The sequence below is a fragment of the Mycteria americana genome, chromosome 7, assembly GCF_035582795.1.
Source record: "Mycteria americana isolate JAX WOST 10 ecotype Jacksonville Zoo and Gardens chromosome 7, USCA_MyAme_1.0, whole genome shotgun sequence".
NCBI classification, from domain to species: Eukaryota; Metazoa; Chordata; class Aves; order Ciconiiformes; family Ciconiidae; genus Mycteria; species Mycteria americana.
Window position 1 is genome coordinate 65,769,004 of NC_134371.1, and position 18,728 is coordinate 65,787,731.

Sequence of the window (18,728 nt, forward strand, 5' to 3'; positions counted from 1 at the left end):
TACTCAGGTATATTCTGTTTCATAAAGGGTTTGTGTATATGATAATTTCAAATATTATTTCCTTGCTGTCCATCTGCCTGTTAGCAATATTTTGTGTTCGCTTATGATGTTGGCAACTTTATTTTCTACACAGCAAACTTTGCCTGAACTGGTTGTAGTTTCTTGATGTGGGTAACTCTACGCTGTTATACCTAAGTCTTGGGAACAGGGGTAGAGAGGAAGAGATGCAGAACAGAGAAAGCGCTAGGCTTGATGTTAAAGATAAGTGTTCTTTTTTTTCAGTTCTGCCTTGCACATCTCGTGGACATGGCACACCGCACTCCGTGGTGTACTCCACAGATGCCCAAGCTTGTTCCAGCCTGAGCTGGCCCATCTACCTCCGCAGTCTATTCAGTAACGCTGCCCAGGCTAATAACCCCAGAGCCTCGGTCAGGGTTATTCACTCAGGCAGAGCACTGTGCTGATCCAGCTCTGTAACTTACAATTTCGCCACTGGTTCAGGCTCCACACTCCACCGTGCAGTGTCCATATGTGCTGTGGGGTACTAGATAAATGATGTAAGCCTGCTGTACCATAACCTGGGTGTCTGTAAGTTAGATTCTTTGCTTCCTGCAGAGTTGTGGGGATAAGATCATTAATGCATATGCGGCAATGTACTTCATTGAAAGGCCTATTTACTTTTTCAGAAAGTAATTATTATAATGGATTTCTTAGGCTTCTGCGTGTGACAAAACTGTCAGTCATTTTTCACATAGGTTTGGAGGGATATTGTCTGTATTTCTTGACAGCTTCCTATAAAATGGAAAGATAGCCAAGGCATCTCTTGGTGGCTAGACTTCATCATTAAATGGGTATGTGCTGCCTTAGGTTGGTATTTAAAGTGCCATGTTTTGAGGTCAGTATTTTTTGGACCTACAGAGACGTAGGGAATTCGGGGATTGGGACTCTATTAGTAAACTGCTACTGTGTTCTGAGATTGAAATTGGCTGGTATGTAACTCTTTCCCACTGTAGAATAAGTTAGATTGTTACTGTTATTTCTGTAATGGCAAGTACTTTGGATTTAGAATTATTCAGTGAATAGTCATGATCAAACCCCTTGTAGCTCACTTCTGTTCATGGGATAGAAGTGTGAGGGTTTTGTTGGTTTTAGTACAGCCCCAAATTCTAATTATTTCTGTGTCCCAAACATGTTTTTCTGATTAGAGGTTCTTTGCCTAGGCATTTCTGTGTAGCCTGCCCTGTTTGAAACCCTGCCTTTTTCTGACTTCACTTCCTGAATCCGTTGACAACACTCACAGCCAAACAAAATACATGTTCACAATGCTGTTATTTGCAAAATATTCCCTTGTGAGTACAGCTGGGGCAACAAAAAGAGAGTTTCTCTCTGAATCTGAAAGAGAACTGACTATTCCTTATAGAAGTAAGGCAGAAGGCAATTTTAATCTCGGCAGTTAAGTAAGTGTTAAAACTTTGCATTTCACCACGTACAAAGCATGCACGTCTTTCATTACAGTTGTGCGTATTGATCACCGAGTGATCTAGTAATATACTGGGAGTGCTGAATTTTAATCTATGCTGAAGTGAAGCAGAAAGCAACAGGCTCATAGCCCACCACACTGTTTACAAAACAGATGGAGGTGGAGGGAATAGAAACTTACTTTGCCCTGTCTTAGGCCTGATCCTCAAACGAGATGTGGGACCGAAGAAGGGGTTCATCTAAGTTGCCCCTCTTCTCCTTGTGAAACCACAGCACTGGCACTAAAAACCACCTTGCTTGATGGTAGATTCTCTGACTGGACACCAGTACCTCCTGAGCTGGACCAAGTCAAGTAAGTCATGTCACAGAAACCAACCCGTCAGACGATGCCCACTTAACTAGCAGTGCTATCACTCAGTAACTTTTTTGCCTGTGCTACAGAATGTCGTACTTGAGAGAGAAAACACGTAACTGCAATGCTAAATGTCTGTGTGTGCGTATTAGGATAGGGTGGAGCAGACTGTCACTCAGCTGTATTTAATTAACATAGTATTTTATATAATGTATTTATTTTTTACGTAATTAGGTGATTAAGCAAAATGCTTGGTAGTAACATCTATTCCATAACCCAGCACTGCTGAGAGTTAAACATGCACCTTTGCAGGTAATTAATCTCCTTGCCCTGCTTATTTTGCTAGTTGGCACTTGCTAAATCCCTGTAAAACCACACCCAGCAGTGCTGTGTATTATCCCTCTGCTGTCTATTCCTACATATGGTCAAAATCAACTTACCTTCCGGGTTGCTGACATCAGCAAAATGTACTCTTGGCAAACTACAGTATCCTCCTAGTAACCCTTTGTTTGGTTGGTGTTATTACAATCGTATTGCTCTGACAGCAGCAAACACCATCTAAACAGTGCCTACCTTGACACTTGGATTACGATGTGGAAGGAGATTACCATATGATCATATTTTAAACATTAAAACAACCCCTCATATGATAAAATGCATAGAGTATGGGGGAAAAAAAGTTAGAGGAAAGATAATTCTATGCTTCCTGTAAGGAACTGACCCACAGTGGTTGCAAGTTTCAGGGTATCATTCTGCTAACAGTAAAGGTATATATATCCAATTATCTAGTCATCTTGTGAAGTGACCTTAAACAAGGCTGTCACTTCAATTAAAATTATGCTTATTCCTATTTTAAGGAAAAAAGAAATTTTTAAGACTGCCTGCTCTGAAAAGTTAGTATTCACTAATAACGAATTTCTAATATTTTCTGGCTGTCTTTTGATAGCATCTATTTCCTCTTAGCTGTTTGGCTCTGAACAGCAAGCAGGAAAACATCTGGTCTCCCTTCAGATATATGCTTATTAAACTAAATGAATTGGGTACAGTGTTGAAAATCCTGGTCTAATAATTGTTTCCCACCCTGATAAGTTAATTAGCATGTTTCTAAGGTATATATTTATATTGTCATTGTACTAAAAACCAAGGTTATTTAATAAAAAAATACATGGGAAGTGCCAGAGAAGTTGCTATTTTCAGCAAGTTGCTGAAAACAAGTGACAGAAGTTGCTGTTTTTCAGCAAGTTGCTCTTTTCATTTCCCACTAGGTTCAATTTTCCCAGCGTTTCTATTGCTAAGACATTTAGAACCCATAGTGACACCCAAAAGGGAAAGAATTTCAAGATAGGAAAAGGGTTATAAAATTATTTTACTGTTGACAGCAGCGTTGTCATAAATATTAACAAACAAGGATCACCTCCTACCTAGGAAGGAACACAGGAAAAAAGGTGAATATTTCTATTTTTGAAGCCTACAGCATTTTTTTTTTTTTTAAATACAACCACTTGCCTTACCTTCTTGAGGGCATTAATTTAATAAAAAGCATGTCAGATCAAGTAGCCAGTCGCTGCAGTTATGAAACAATTTCATACACTGGCTTTCTACCCCTCTACAACCTGTTTGGAGTTAGCTGTCTAACCCAGGCCACTAGAACATGGCAGGGCAGGCAAGCTAGTCAGGTTACGATTGAGAACTACAACTTCAGGACAACTCAAAAGTTGTATTAGTTTAGTGATCAGGATCTAGTTTCTCCCTCTCCTCTGCACACATTCTCCAGGACATGCCTGTAGTCACAGAGTAAGTTTAACATAATCCCTACCCTTTAGAGCTCAGCATAAAGGGCATTTTCCCAACTCAGGTACTAGCAAAAAAAAAAAAGTGTGAGGGGGAAATGCATTTTAATTATTTTATTTTTCTTAAATATAATAGAACCTTCTAGAATTTTTCCAGAAACAGAAACATTAAAAAATTATACTTTATTACAAATGGTAAACTCAGAGTGCTAAAAAAAAGCCTCTTATTTACAAACAATACTGGGCAGTGCCCAAATAAACAACATAAAAATAACTTACAAAGTCATGAAGTAGTTTATTGACATTAATCAACTTTCATAAAATAAAATAAAAAAAAGATATGTACATACACAATTTACTTGAAGGCAGGCAGAATAGTTCTTTTTTGTTTATCAGCCTCCCACAAACCTCCCTCCCACTTTTTTTTTTCTTAAGGAATACTACATAAAGCAATCTACAGTTTCTATTGCAGTTTAACCTTTAATACTGAATGATCATCGAATGTTAGGTCCATGCAGGTCTTGGTCAATGTTAAACGAAGATCTGACATCTCATCTGAGCAGGAACAGCACTTCTCGGAGCGGTGCTGGCCGCTTCTCGACTAACTCAAGCTGAAGGCTTGCCAGTCTTTCCACACATGCGCTTTGCAGAGCACAGGCAGGACTCAGCCCTTCAGCTTTTACCATTAGCTTTATGCATCTGCCACTTTTGGTTTTTTTTTTAGTTATACCACAATATCACAGTTCTCATTTAAGACAGTCTCTTCAAAACGTTTGCAACTGTTGTGTTAGCATTAGCTGGCACCCGCTGTTGACATGGTTCATGACCTTCTGCTTAAGCTGTGCAACCTGTTCTCTGAGCATGTTGGCAGTGGATGCCAGCTCTGAGTTCTGGGCTTTCAAAGTTTTCACTTTTTCTTCCAACCTGGCAATCCTTTCCAACTTCCTTTTCCGGCATTTGGATGCCGCAATTCTGTTTCTCATGCGTTTTCTCTCGGCTTTGATTCTCTCCTGTGACTCCATGTCAATAGGGGACAGGGGAGGAGTTTCCCCTGGCATTTCAGGTACAGTCTGAGGCTCTTCTTTCAAAGCCTGAAGCCTGGGATGCTGCACGGGCATCTGGGGGTTTATGTGATGCTGAGGTGCATAGCCCATGTTGTTCGCGTTGTAGTTAGGCGCGGAGTTGAGTGCGTTGGGGTTGAAGTTGCTGAGATTGGCGTACACCGGGGGTTCGCTGTGCAAATTCGTATTGAAACTACTGTTGCCAGCCATAGAGGACACAGGTGCCATGCCGCTGTTAACAGGTTGAGCAGCGGAGGTAACGCTGGGCATGGTGTTCTGGTTGTGCAGTTCCGCCAGGGCTCTCACAAAGCCTTCCGCGAACCCCTCTTGCTCATCGGTGACATTTTTGGGGCAGAGGAACTGCGTCGGGGTCGGCGTGGTGGTGATTAACCCGTTGCTGGACTGGATGATCAGCCGCTCCAGTTCAGGCGAGGCTAGTTTCAGGAGTCCCACGTCGGGGGAGGTGAGGATGTCGGCGTTCTTGTTCCTCAGGTGCGGCTTCAGGTTGCTGGATGGGTCGGACAGGTTCAGCGTCATGTTCTGCTTCAGCACTTTGGCGTTATTATATCCATACCCGCCGCTCTCCGGCGGCACGAAGCTGGCGTTCAGGGCATCCTCGTAGAAAGTAGGCTCCATCTTTGCACTCATAGAACAGAGTCCGCGGAGTGGCGCCGGGAGCTGCGGCAGCGCGGAGAAGCTGCCCGGCCGCCGCTTGCGCCCCGCTCCGCCACCCCAACCCTCCCGGCCGCGCAGGGAGGGGGAAGGAGAAAGCAGAGCCTTACTTCTCGCCGGGGCGCGGAGGGTCCTCCCGGCGCGGGCCGGGCCCGCGGTCCCTGGCGCCGCCGCGCTGAGAGTCCGCCTGGCCTGGCGGGGCGGCGCGGGGCTTCGGCGGGGAGCCTCGCCGCCCTCCTCCGCCTTCTCCTGCTGCTGCTGCCGCCGCCGCGGGGCCGGGCCGCTGCTCCGCCGCCACAAGTTGCCGCGAGCACTTTCCCCGCCTTCCTGCGCGCCCTCCCCGGCTCCGCGCCGCTGTGCCGGCCGCGCTGTGCCTTGCTCCGCTCGCCTCCACCCGGCGGCCGAGTCGCGCTGCCGCCTGCCCGCCCCGCGCTCTGAGCCCGCTCCCGGCGTGGAGCCCTTCACTTATCAGCGACCGGGAGCCCGCTAAAAATAGCCCATGATGTCACCCCGCGGGCTCCCCATTGGCTGCCGCCGCCTCTCCCGGGGGAGGCGGGCCGCTGGCCCGGCCCGGTACATATCAGCCGGTCGCCATGGCCACCCCGCCCCTAGAAGCTTCTCAGCGCCGGCGCGGGGCCTTGTGGGATGAGGTAATGCTGGCGGCGGCTCGGGGCATTGTGGGCTGACGTATTGTTTTTGAATATCTGGTTACCGCGTCCAGAGCGCGAGCGGGGTTGGCCGCCGCCGGCGCCTCCTTAACGGCCACGTACCAACCGCCCGCCGGAGGGGCGGGGGCGCCGCTCAGCCCCGTCGTGCCGCTGCGGCCGTCGCCCGCAAACCGTCGCCTCTCCCTCTTCGTTTTCCCGCCCCTTTGCGTGTTTCTCGGTCGGTCCCCGCGGTGGGCGGCAGGCGGGCCGCGCTCCGCCGTGCGCTGGCGGGTTTCGGCCTGTCGTGTCCCCCCCCGCCCTCCCCCCCCCCGTCGCCGGTGGTACGGCCCTTCAGGTGGCGCTCCGGGGGAGGCCTCACGTGATTTCCCCTCCTCGCCGCGGTCCCGCCGCCCGTGCGGCTTCCAGGCAGGGCTGGGGGCGGTGCTCTGCCCGCGGCGGCCGCGCGCGGGGCCAGGGCGGGCACCAACCGCCGCGGGGCGGCCCCCGCCCACGCGCCCGCGGCGCTCCCCGCCGAGGACGCGCCCGCCCCGCCGAGGGGCCCGGCGCTTCCCCTCCCCGCCGGCCGGGCGTGCCTGGGGCTGGCGGCGGCCGAGGCCTCACCCTCGCCCGCCTTCGAGTCGGGGCCGGCGGCTCTCAGGGGAGCCCCGCCGTGCGGGAAGGGCGTCCCGGCTCCCCGAGCGCCGCCAACGCCGCGGGCCGTGCGGAGGGCGCCCAGCCGCCCTCCTGCGGGGCTGAGGGCCCTCGGGCCCTGTGGGCCGCCGCCCCCCGCCCAGCTCGGCGGGAGCCGCGGGGCTGGGTCATGCGGGTTTCGTCCAATGGCTGTGGGGGGTACGCAAGGGCACGGCTTTGCCATTACAGGGATCGGGGATGGCAATTCCCGGTCTCAGAAACGTGCCAGGTTGACAGAGGCGGGAAATAAAACCTGAGAGGAAAAAGCCTGGTTCCAGATGGGTTTCTCTAAACTCGTCATCCAAGGGGAGGGGACAGCGACGGCCTAATTTTAGAGTGCCCTAGTATTACTCTGGAAGTACAGGTTAGTCGGGAGGGAAAACAACGGCTGGACGTGAAGGATCCTAGTTGAAGAGAAAAGTCTGTGCTGGCATGTTCACCTCAGCAACAGATGGGTGATCTCTGGTTCGCTGTGACTGCTCTGTGCTGAACGTGGCACCATCAGTATAGTACGTATCTCTAATGAAAGGCGTGCCCTACTGCCTGGATTAATTTTTCTTGCCTTCCCCCTCTTCACCTTGGCCTGGACACACCCTTCTCCCTGGGAGGTGTGAATTTGTGAATGCTGACAGGCAGCTACCTCTGGAATAAAGTGCAGCAGCTATTTAAGGACAGGCGGTGACAATACAGGGTAGGACAGGGACTGCAGGGGTGTACTGTTGTATCGTGTTGCCAACAGTGCAACAAGTGCTCCTTAGGCTTGCAACACAAAGCTGCTATCTGCTGTTTTAGGGTGGTCCAGCTTTTTATGTCAATGAAGAACTTGGTCTATCAGATTAAATCACTTTTTACGATATGTGAAGCTGACAAACTTATGTCTAGGTTTGAAAATACACTTTCAAATTCTCCAGTGCTATTTTTTCCTAGATGTAATGACATAATTACCAGTTACAGTATAGGAAGCAACAATGAAGCAAACAGAAACACAAGCAGCTGTGAAAGAAAAGTGAAGGTCTAGCTCCCCTGTTTGAAGTGGTTGATGTTTTTTCTTCCCCCTGGTGTTCCCACCTGATTTCAGCCACTATATTAATTTGACCACATGGTGGGCACTGTAGTTACTTTATACGCTAACTGGAATCATGCAAATCATACATGCACTTCTTTGTATGTTGGTGTGAACAACCCGTGGCATGAAATACAAAGTTTTGGCCGGGACGGGGGGGCTCGCTGTGTGCTGTTAGTATGCACACAACCCTCACGTAGGCAGCATCTGTCTGTGTTGCAGGTAGCTCAAACTACTCAACCGCCGCTGTAGCTTCAGCTGCAAATAGTTTTGCCAAACAGCAGTAAGTCACTGCATATGCATAAGAAAATCTCTGAAATTTATTAATGCAGTGAATGCTGGAAGCAGTTGTTTAACTCCTTTTTAATCTTTACATACAAGATAAACAGAGGCTAGTGACTGACTCTTCTGGCACATGATCCAAAGGGGCATCAAATGAAACTGGCAGGTTCGGAACAAATGAGAGAAATGTCTTCACAGAACTGTAGTTAAGCTGTGGAACTCATTGGCAAGAGCGCTGTGTGGACTGAGGAATTTTAAAGTGATTAGATGAATTCACAGAAAAGAAATCACTTAAGGGCTATCAAATGCAGTGCATCTCTGGCTCTGGAAATCCCAAAGCTGCAGATGGCTTGTGCCTGGGAGAGCAACCCGAGGCAAAACTGCTGTGTGCGTGCCCTGGTTTTGTGTGCCTCTCCAGGTACCCACTCTTGGCTCCTGTCAGAGATAGGGTATCTAGTCGGACCTGATGTGGCCGTCCTTGCTGCATTAAAAGTCCCCCGAGACAGTCCATAAACGATCTCTCTCTGTTGTGTCAGCGTGCAATTTTGATGTTTATAAAGGGCTTGTCTATGCAAGGAAGAAATTCTGGAGAAATGTAAGACATGAATTTTAAGTAGTTTGCTGTGTGGAGGTTTTTATTGTAAAATAAGAATTATTTTAAAATTAAGCTAAAAAGTTTTTTTTCCTGGTTTCTGTTACATGGGAAGCCATGCAAATAATTTGCTTCAGCCAGTTTTCTGTGTAGACAAATACTACTAATTAAGTTTGTTCTGATTAATTGTTGACATATTTAATTTGTTAAAGTTTTGTTGGTTTTGTTTTATCTTTTGGGTTTTTTTCTGCATGTTTCTTTTGCCCTGGAAAGCCAAGTTCAAACTACAAGGAACGTGGTCAGTGTAGCTTTAACCACTCTATTCAATACATGTTTGTATAACCTAAAAAGCTCTGCCTTTACAGTCTGTTCAGCTCAGTCCCACGATATCAATGCAAATTTTTCATTAGCTTCAGTGAGTGTTGGATCAGGCTGGAGATAGTAACTTAAAGTCATTTAATTTTTTTTTTAATCCCCTACCCATTTTAGTTTTCTACTTCCTTCCTTTTACAGAGGTGGAGTTTCAGGACTAGACATTCCAGTTTCCAGAGACGTGTTGCTACTGAGGCCTGTAGCTATGAGGGACACCCATCAGTCCACTCATTATGTTAATTGCTACTCCCTTAGAGGTTATTTGGTGGAGGCTGGCAATAGACAGTCAAGCTGGTCTTAAAGGTTGTGCATAGCAGGAGAGCGCTGAAATCAAAGACAAATTTGCTGCTCCAAGGGGATTTTCTACCTAATTCGGGACTGCCTGGTGAGCGGGTGTTTGCTTACGGAGGTCTCAGCTTCGATTTCAGCCAAGTGCCCAAAGTTCACCACCTGAGACTGACCAAGTGCTGCAGATCAGAAGTGGGCCCTGATCTGTGATCAAAGAGACAGTGATCCTTTGTGGCCATTAGCCAAGGAGCTGGGAATTTTGGTGACTATTGCACTGATTCATTAAACAGCTATTACTTTAGGGTTTTTTCCCCCCCTTTCCTGATGTCCGTAAGTAAATATTCCTTTAGTAGTATGAAAGAACACTTACTGACCCATTTATAAACCATAGCCATTTACATGTCTCAATAAACTAACTTGTGGGTAGGGATTGGAAATGAACTATATATCTCTGTTGCTGTGAGAGGCAGATGCTTTGAGCAGCAGTAATGCAGATTTTGATTTATAAAGTTCTCCAATCAATACAAGACCGACTGAGGCAATCAAATAATGTGAATAATTAAGTGGCTTTTCAGGGACAAATTAAAATTTCTTATACATACCACATCTGTCTAAATTATATTTGGTGTCCAGGAATAAATGGGTTTGTTGTTTTGTTTCACTCCCCTATCACAAATGCTTATTCTGGCTTATCTCTAGACCATTTGGAGAAAAAAAAGGATAAATGACAGTTTCTGCTCTTTTATATTCGAAACAGTACTCACAGAAAGAACATGCTTGTTTAAACTTAGATATACTACACTATCTTGATTTTTCCACTCATCAGAGATGTTTCCACAATATTTTTATTATACAGACAATTATTTTTATTATATAGGTTTTTTTTTTACTCACTTCATGCTTTCAGATGTGATATCCTGCTTCACCTCTGCATGAAGTGAATAAGAGTGGAAATTACTGGATCTTTTCATACTGCTTTTCACTTTCTTAAGGAATTACTGTAGAGCAGGTTTCCACAACTGAGGGAGGCAAGAGTTTGAAGAGTCAGAAGGAGCAAGTATTTCTATTTTATTTACTACATCAGAGTACAGTGAAAGAAGCTGGGAGTGAGAGGGCACAAGGAACAGAGTTTCCTTAGGCTAAATGGAAGTAAAATAATTCACAGGTGCTCCTGCTCCCAATTCCTCCCCGCTTCTTCAAGGTGTGTTTTCGTAGTCGGTTCAAGTCCACCTAAGTCTGCAGCGCAGCAGAGGTGTGGCAAAGAGGTGCCACCTCATCCGCCCCCAGCTTCCATGGCCTCTCCTTTTGCCCTTCGCCCCCAGTAGGGCTCATGTGGCCAGAGATCCAGAAACTGAATCTGGCTGAAAGCTGAGCTGAAATTAAAAGAAATATTTGAGGATACTTTTTTCCTCAAATTTTTTTTTTTGAGGGGAGGGGTGGGACTCACAGCTTGAAGTGAAGGACCCTGGAATCAGATCTGTACAACAAGACCGAAAGCTAGTCTTGAGCTAGTCTTCAGTTTGCACATGAAAAGTGCTCCTCAGAACTACAGGCACTTGTAAATGAATATCATGTCCATCTCCTCCACCCTCAATTAGTCATCGCATAACCAAGCTATACGCATTTAGTCCTTTTCATCTTTCTTCTTGTCAAGCCCTTTAGCCTGTCCCCCTCACCTACTCATCCCACCAATCATTTTAATTAATCTCTGAATTTCTTTGAAACTACTAGTTTGTGGAATGGAGGAAAATGAGTAGGTTAGAGAGACAAGATTGTGAATGATGGAGGTGGGGCAAAGTTAGGAGACTTTGCAAGACCTGTTGGGTTACCTCTGGGGCAGGACAGCAACACTGACTGTAAACACAGAGAAAGACTGCAGAAGTAAGGGAGGAAACACTAAAAACGTTTTCCATTTTCTTAAGAATGCTGTCCGAGCAATTCAAACCCTGGATGATTATGTGCAGCAACCTATGAATGAAAGATTTGATATGATTGTCTCTAAAGTAGGTAGGATGATCTCTTTACCCAATAGTTAGTTATACTAGATTTCTCAGTATTATTTTTCCCATTCCAGCTAGCTTTATAGAGGATTTCACTCGTCACTGCAAGTGCTCAGAAATACATTTTCAAATAAGTAATGAACTATACATTTTTTTTTTATTCAAACAACTATATGTATTGTATAATTTTTTATCAAAAAACCTGAGCAAGTAGAAGTTACCTACACTGTCTAGAGATGATTCTGAAATGAACCCTGGGGCCTTGCTCCCTATGCTTTTTAGGGTGTTACAAATCTAAATGTCACACCATTAATGTCTGTGTTCATTATTTCTATACCATAGCATAGCCGGTGCTCCGAGAAATAGAGAATTGGGCAAAGTTCCCATCCTGTGGAGCTTACAGTCAGAAAAGTCCTCTACACACAAGCAAGGCTAGCAGAATAGCAGTTGATCCGCAGTGGGAGCCCAAAGAGTGAAGGTAAGCAGTGGAGGAGGCACTGGAGGACACGTGGCATATGGGAAGCAGACGGCTGCGCTCAGCATTGTGAGCTGGCAGCATGAAAAAATTTACCATACAAATAGAAGCATACTAATGCTTAGTGGTGGGGAGGCAGATGAACACCTTTGAAAAGGTATTTACTGTGTTTGGGGACAAAGATCCTGCTGGAAGCGTGTATTTGTTCAGATATTACTGAGGCGCAGTTTCACCGTAGAGAACTGAAGTTAGCTTTCTGGCATTTTGATGTTTCAATAAACATGTATGAAAGCAAGTAGTGGCAACAAAATGCATTGATTTATGGTTGCCAATTGTGACTGAAAGCCTCAGAATAACTGGATTTAACCGTTCGGAGCCCTTGGTAAAATAGCTCAGTTTTGATTAGGGTCTCAGAACAGATAAAAAAATGCTTGGATTTTTAATTAATAAACAATCTGGCATCCTGTCAATGTTGACACCTCACTCTGTCTTAGCAGCTGTTGGAACAGTAGGCTCCTGGCAACCTGGGATAAAGCAGTGCTTGCAACAGGAGAAGGAAAGGAAGCGAGTCTGCGTGAGACCAAAAATGCCTAGTGTAAAGCACCATAGAGCTTAGGGATTTCCAGTGAGCAATCAAGCTTTCCTTTTCCATGCTGTGGGTTCAGGCTTGGACATGGACAGTGAGTTTCTGTTACTGAATGTCACCAGTGGCTGGTGGCTGACAGATGTAAGGACACCTGTCTGAATTTGAGTAATGTTTCTGACAGTAGTAGCAATAAACAGAGAAAGCATTGAACAGTGAAAGTAGGTCCTGAAGATTGCTCCTTCCCAGGGATTATAGTGGCGGAGCCTGTGGGGAAGTTTACAGAGTGCCTGCTCATGTAATTCAAATGGAAACATTCACTCTGGATGACAGTCATTTGTGTTGGAGTCATGGTGTGGGAGCAGTTAGGGTTGCCAAATAGCCAAGGAAGGCATTGTAGGAAGGAAAGGGCATGGCCTGGGTAGGGCAATACCTGAAAGCACAAGCAGAGTTAAAGACTTCAGTTTTGGAGAAGGTGCTACTAAACTGCTACTCTTCCTCAATTCCATCTGGTTAATGATAAACAACCTGATCTCTGATCACAGCTGACATCACACGGCGGCTGCGTAGCTGTTCTCCACTGGTCTGGGCAGCCCTGTCCCCTCACAGGATGGGAATGTCCTGGTCTTGTCCACAGCAGCCCCTTAGGACTTCCATAGGAGAAGAACCAGGATACTGAAAACCCTCAAAATTGCTGTTATTTCCTCTTTTCTTTGGTAAAAATTGTATGCAGTTGCCAACACTGCAGTGTCTATATGTTCCCTTGTTTCAGAAGGAAGCAGAGATGGAAAATTTAGTCCAGAATCAGTATTGATCCCTACCTGAGATCTTGTTTTTTACAATGGGTTCAGGAGCACTGTTCACATACGTGCTAGAGGAAGTACTGCGTGAGCAGCCGTCAGTGCATTTGGCAGACGCGTTGGTCAGCTCACAGGACTGTTTACACAGTCTGTTGAGAACATATGAAACATATAAAAAGCCATAACTTTTGAATATATTAGAAACAAGTTCATGAGATCAAGGAAAATTTTTAGGATAAAAGGACAATAATAAAGCACAGGCCTAAGGGCTGTGATGGCTTCTAATTGAAATTCAGATTTTTTTAAATTTTCCTTTTTTTTTTTTTTTTTTTTTAGGGACCACAACTAGAAAGACATTCCAGAAATGGCTGTATGGTATTTAGAGATCTGGGTACCAGCTGCAGTGTGCACATATTTGCAGAGGCTTCTGTTCAGCTAAGAATGGGCTGTGGACTCAGGTAAGTCATGTGAGAGAGGTTAAGCACACGTGTTGTAAGAGCTAATGGTACAAAGTAGCCTTGTTCTATATAAGCATGTTTTGTGCTGATGTTTTCCAGTTATTGCGTTCCTTACAGTCAGTATAGGAAAAGGTGTGTGGCTGGCGAATCTGCAAGCCCGGACAAAGCAGTTCTGGGTGTGGATGCTTACAGCCTATTGCCAGGTGCTTCAAATAGGCATTTATGTCAAAGATCTGAGGTCAATTCAATGATAGCCAATTTCAGCCTTAGGTGATTACATAAATATTAATAAGAACAGTGGACTATTTCACATGTACGTTATTGGTCTACAAAGTATTTACCTAACCCTGTAGCATTAGTGGTGGGGAATATCTATCCCTTCAAGACAACCAAGAGAATTTACAAAGCAAAACAAAAATTTGTTCACCTCTTTAATGTAACCTCGTGAGTTTAATGAGAAGTAATCTTATTTTTCTGTATACCAGTAGAGAAAAACAGGAGAGCAGAATAAACTCAAATGGGATAGAACTGCAGTCTTCCCCAGTTTCGCCTCCCTGCTGAATGACCCTTAATCACTTTTTGCATCTCTGTGGCTTGGTTTCCCTGCCTGTAAAATGGGCATAATGAGACTGAAGTTCTAGTAAAGCATGCAGATCTATGGGGAATAAATGCTGTACAAGTGGTATGAACTATTTTTATTTTAAAAACATGCATTAAGGAAAAAGGTACAGAAAAGGAATGGAATTTCAACTGGAAGAAGATCTAGGATTAACTTATTGGTATAAAATATTTGTTACTGGCCCCATTTGCTTTTAGGATATCAACCATTGACATTTTTATTGGTTCATCAGCCTTGTAATGTGTTTTGAATCTGACCCAGGACTGTGTAGAACATATACTGGCACCTAGATTTATGCCATTTTCACTCCCTGGTCACTCTCCTGACATTTTGACCAAATATCTTCCAGTTGCTATGGGCCTGCTTTTTTTGGAGGGTGGTGGTTTTTTTTTTTTTTTTCTTCTCCTCCTCACACTTAGAGTCTCTGCTGCGAGAGGCTCTGACAATGATTTGGAGTTGTTAATGTCAAAAATGCTGTGTAGGAGGAAGTATTACATGTCGGCTTTCCAGAAGGGGGAAGCTGAGGCACAGCGATCAGCACCTCTCCAGAATCACACAGATAGCTGCTTTGAAGAAAAAGCCGTGATACTTAGTCCAAAACTTTGACAAGAAGATAATCACATGAAACACAGGAACTCTTCTGCATTATATACCCCTTTGGAAAGCGGGTGAGTGCAACAGCCGCTCCCTCCTCGCAGGAGTATTGCTAGTCCTGGGGAGGTGAAGCTTACAGCCCCCTTGGACACTTCCACCCAATAAATCTGCACCCAAGCTTTCTTGCCTGTTTTTGCACATATGTTAAGTTTTAAAATGCTATACATACAGCAATCATTTTTAAGGAAGCCTAAGGAGCGCTTTTTAGCAGATGTAAATCAGCACAATTTATGATGTCGTTAGTTCCCCAAGTGCTTTCGGCCGGCACTGCTGACAAAAGAGGCAGTCCTGCCCTCTTCCTGCTCCCACGCTGTCCCCTCCCTTGCGCTGACACAGCCATGAGGTGAAGTGTGTTGGGAAATACATCCCGTTCAAATCTATCCCAGCAAAAAAACTGAATGGCTGGGGAAAGAGGCATTTGCTTCTTTTCAGGGTGTCACCAGCATATCCAGGATTAAAGTCCTTGTGGAACCACCGTGTTAGTGCAATTCACTGGTCTCCATGAAAGCCAGGAGCTTCGCTAGTTTGTCCCAACAGCTTCTGGCTAAAAGAGAATTGTGTTGCAGCTGGAAACTCAGTCAAGCGAGTTTCAAAACATTTCATTCATACGTGGTCCTCAGTTGATTCTTAATACACCTTTACTATAGCCGGTAGTGCTTCATAAGCCTGTCAACATTGCAGTCGAACAAAGGCTCGTCTCAAGACTTTGTGTTGTGTAAATAAACCTTGTGCCTAGCAGGGTGTCACTGAGTTAATGTAAAGCCTGAAAAGGGGAGGGCGTGGGAGCAGCATGCCAGTGTTAACATTCTGTTTTCTGCACAGGATTGCAACAGGATTGCAACAGCCCAGCCTATCTGAGCCGCTGCACGTACCGTAAACATGTCTCTGCACTTGAATTTGATATGGGTGGTGATAGAACAATATACCTTTCTGGGAAATGGTAATGGACGGCAAGATTTTGTTTTAAGGAAATTCCAAATAAACAATAGCAGTTTTCTTCTTAGAGTGCTGATGCTTTCCAGGTGGCCCGCCAGACAGCCAAACAAAGGAAATATATATAGCAGCATTCACTCAAGGGTTAAAGTTTCAGGGTAAGGAGGGGCAATGTCGAAAATCCCATGAACTTTAATAGTTATGCTTATGTCTTTGTGGTAGCTTTGACTCCTTTTTCTGCTTCTCACAGATCAGTAATCAGGGGACAATTGACAGGAATAACCCACCTGGTAAAAATATACAACTGTTTTTGAAACGAACAGCATTTCATATGCAAAGCTGTCTGGTAAAGTGCGTGCCCAGGGTGCTTTTTCAGGCCTCATGGGAAGTTTTACAAAGAGCAAGCTACATTTTAGCAAATGCTTTTCTGTTAGTTTCAAAATCCTCTGTTGCTTTTTTCTAGAATTATTTTCCCACAAAAAGTGATACAAACCATAAGAAAAGTCTCAGTAGAGCATACCGCTCCCCCTACCCCCTTCTCTCCCTCCCTCCTCCCCCAAACACTGGGAGCTCTCAAAAATATTTTAGTATCCTGGGTATTAAAAACAGTGTCTTTAATTTTTATTTGTCTTGTAATAGCTCTGACTTTCACCGCCTTGTCCTCCCCTTTATTGGGAGTACATGTGTGAGCACTCCCTCTAATGTTGTTTATACGCTTGCTGTCAGGTTCAATAAGCAGTTTCTTAGCAGGGCACCTTCCCACGTGAAGGAAATGTTTCCAGTTCTTGTCTTAGCTCCTGCTTCCTCCATGTGCAGCATCTTGACAAGGCACAGCAGAGAACAACAGAAATGCGTTCAGTATCGATATCAGTAAATCTTAGCTGATAAATGGAAATTAACTCTAGAACCTCATGAGTCTACTGGAAGCTTAGATGTAGGGCAGTTGTTTACAGGGCATTTTATAGGTGTTCCAGTTGTGCGAGTTTTGCGTAGTGCCTATTTTAAGTTTAGGCATTTTATTAATAGTGGATCTGGAAAATTTTGGAACTGTAGTACACCAATGCACCTCTTAGGTAACACTGAAAAGAATGTGGTAATCTGTTGAAGGATTCTCTATGTAAATAGGGATATTGCTAAAGAGAATCAAGATAAAATGTAAATGTGAATAATTGCTCCTAAGGCAAAGAAAAATTGGCAAGCAGCCATATAGAAATTAGAAATTTAACTAGTTTTATACCGTGGGTACTAAATCATACTGGTGGAATCTCAGGTCTAGTCAAGTGAATGGCAAACCCACACCTAACTTGTAGGACCAAGGATTTCCCCTTCATGAATGGGTATAGATAAGTAAAATTTCCCAGAGCAGAAAAACATGTTACAGAAGTGGCCAGATTTTCAGCTTTGAAGTAGAAGGGATACTTTCATTTTCAGTATCTCCATTAGAGCTTCTTTTCGCAAGACCAGGAGTGTTAACTCTTGTGTCTGAGCCAAAATTCCAACCTAAGCAGAATGTACTCATCTAAATTTCCCTTTTGGTTTCATTTGGACAAGGTATTCTTTGGTGTAGTGTTGCTGTGTACTGTTACAGCAGTTGCTGTGTTGGGAGCTTGGGAAGGCGCCCGCATGGAAGAGGTTACATAAAAACTAGACCATTATAAGCTCAGAGAAACCCCTGAGTGTGATGATTAAAAAGAGAAAACGATTAGGGAAAACACATCAAAGAGTCTCAGTGAGAGTCCTAAAAGGAAAAATACTGATTATATTTGTTTTGATTTTGTCTTACATGAAGTAAAAGATGTGTGGTGTGTCCTGGGTCGCCACCCTAAGGGGTGTGTACTTAAAGACAACAGAATCAGACTCCAAGACTTCGATGTGGTTTATTTTGGTTGCAGGGCTGGGAAGATAAGATATAATTGTACCATATACATAGTGGTGCTATCAATCTGATAGATTATACTTCCCATACACCCCTGACCACCTTGCCTACCCTCTGCCTGTTAATCTGTTTCTAGCAGGATAACTCCTAGCTTTCTGACCTTTCAAGAAACTTTCAACTACGATTTTTAAAACAGTCACAAAAATGTTTTTCTTTCTCCAAATGTGCAATTATTCTCTCTGATGAAAGCAGTCAGAGGCATGAGATGGGTAACATTGATTACTAAAGCTGGTGTGCAAGTTCAGGTTCAATAAAATGTGAATCTTAGGGGCTAAAAATTGTTTAGAAATCTATTCTGGGTCTGGGAATAAGAGTAGACATTTATTGATAGTCCTGTTGTTTGCACTCCAGCAGATTCTAATACTGTTATTTTAGAACAATGTTAGATTCGTTTTTTAAAGTTTGTTAGACTTGGTGTGCCCTGGGAACCATGTTAGAAAAGGTCTGAACTAATAAAATATGCAAAATGTGGTTTTAGGGCTCTCCTTTAATGTGGAAAGGGGAAGAAAGGTTTTAGTCGGTTAGAGCAAATCCAGTAAGGGAACTGTTTACTTAATGGTCTCACAGTTATTTTTTTTAATGTGCCTTTTCAGAGCTTTTCAGCTGGGTTTAGTTCATGTGGACTAGCATATTAAATAATGTTTTCTACTGATACGTGTTTTTCACATATCACTTTTTCACTCTTCAGTAGTTACAGTCATTTTCTTTCTGGCACACTGGTATAATAGATCCCAAAAAGCTAAAGGAAAATAACTGAACAGGATTTTGGAAATGGGGGAATAGAAAATATAATCCCTATAGACTTAGAATTTAGGTAGGAAGATTGCATCTGAGTTTATTTCCCGTGAATATATCTAGCATATATAAATTGATGTGGCATTAAGAATATTACAGATTCTTGTTTCGTGTATGGTTTATATACATTGTGTGACTTTTTTACTTGAGTGATGCAGCCATCCTAAGAAAATGGAAGGCAACAAAG

The 18,728-nt window shown here is 44.3% G+C and overlaps 2 protein-coding genes across 6 annotated transcripts in view; one reads left to right on the top strand and one right to left on the bottom strand.

Annotated features, from left to right (window-relative positions):
* FGGY (FGGY carbohydrate kinase domain containing) overlaps positions 1 to 18,728 on the top strand; it is a 328,528-nt gene that overhangs the window by 21,989 nt on the left and 287,811 nt on the right. For all 5 annotated transcript variants that reach the window (XM_075508846.1, XM_075508847.1, XM_075508848.1 and 2 more), the window contains exons 2-3: positions 11,631 to 11,766; positions 13,483 to 13,604. The gene's annotated coding sequence lies outside the window, so the exon portion shown is untranslated. The remainder of the gene's footprint in view (positions 1 to 11,630; positions 11,767 to 13,482; positions 13,605 to 18,728) is intronic.
* JUN (Jun proto-oncogene, AP-1 transcription factor subunit) lies at positions 3,893 to 5,788 on the bottom strand. Its single transcript, XM_075508861.1, has 2 exons — positions 5,465 to 5,788; positions 3,893 to 5,325 (listed from the first exon to the last, which is right to left on the bottom strand). The coding sequence occupies exon 2, from the start codon at positions 5,316 to 5,318 to the stop codon at positions 4,386 to 4,388; it is 933 nt and encodes a 310-aa protein (XP_075364976.1). The 5' UTR covers positions 5,319 to 5,325; positions 5,465 to 5,788; the 3' UTR covers positions 3,893 to 4,385.

What these genes read in the sequence shown, in the direction of transcription:
- JUN (XM_075508861.1), bottom strand. Translation starts at nt 5,318, where the DNA reads ATGGAGCCTACTTTCTACGAGGATGCCCTGAACGCCAGCTTCGTGCCG.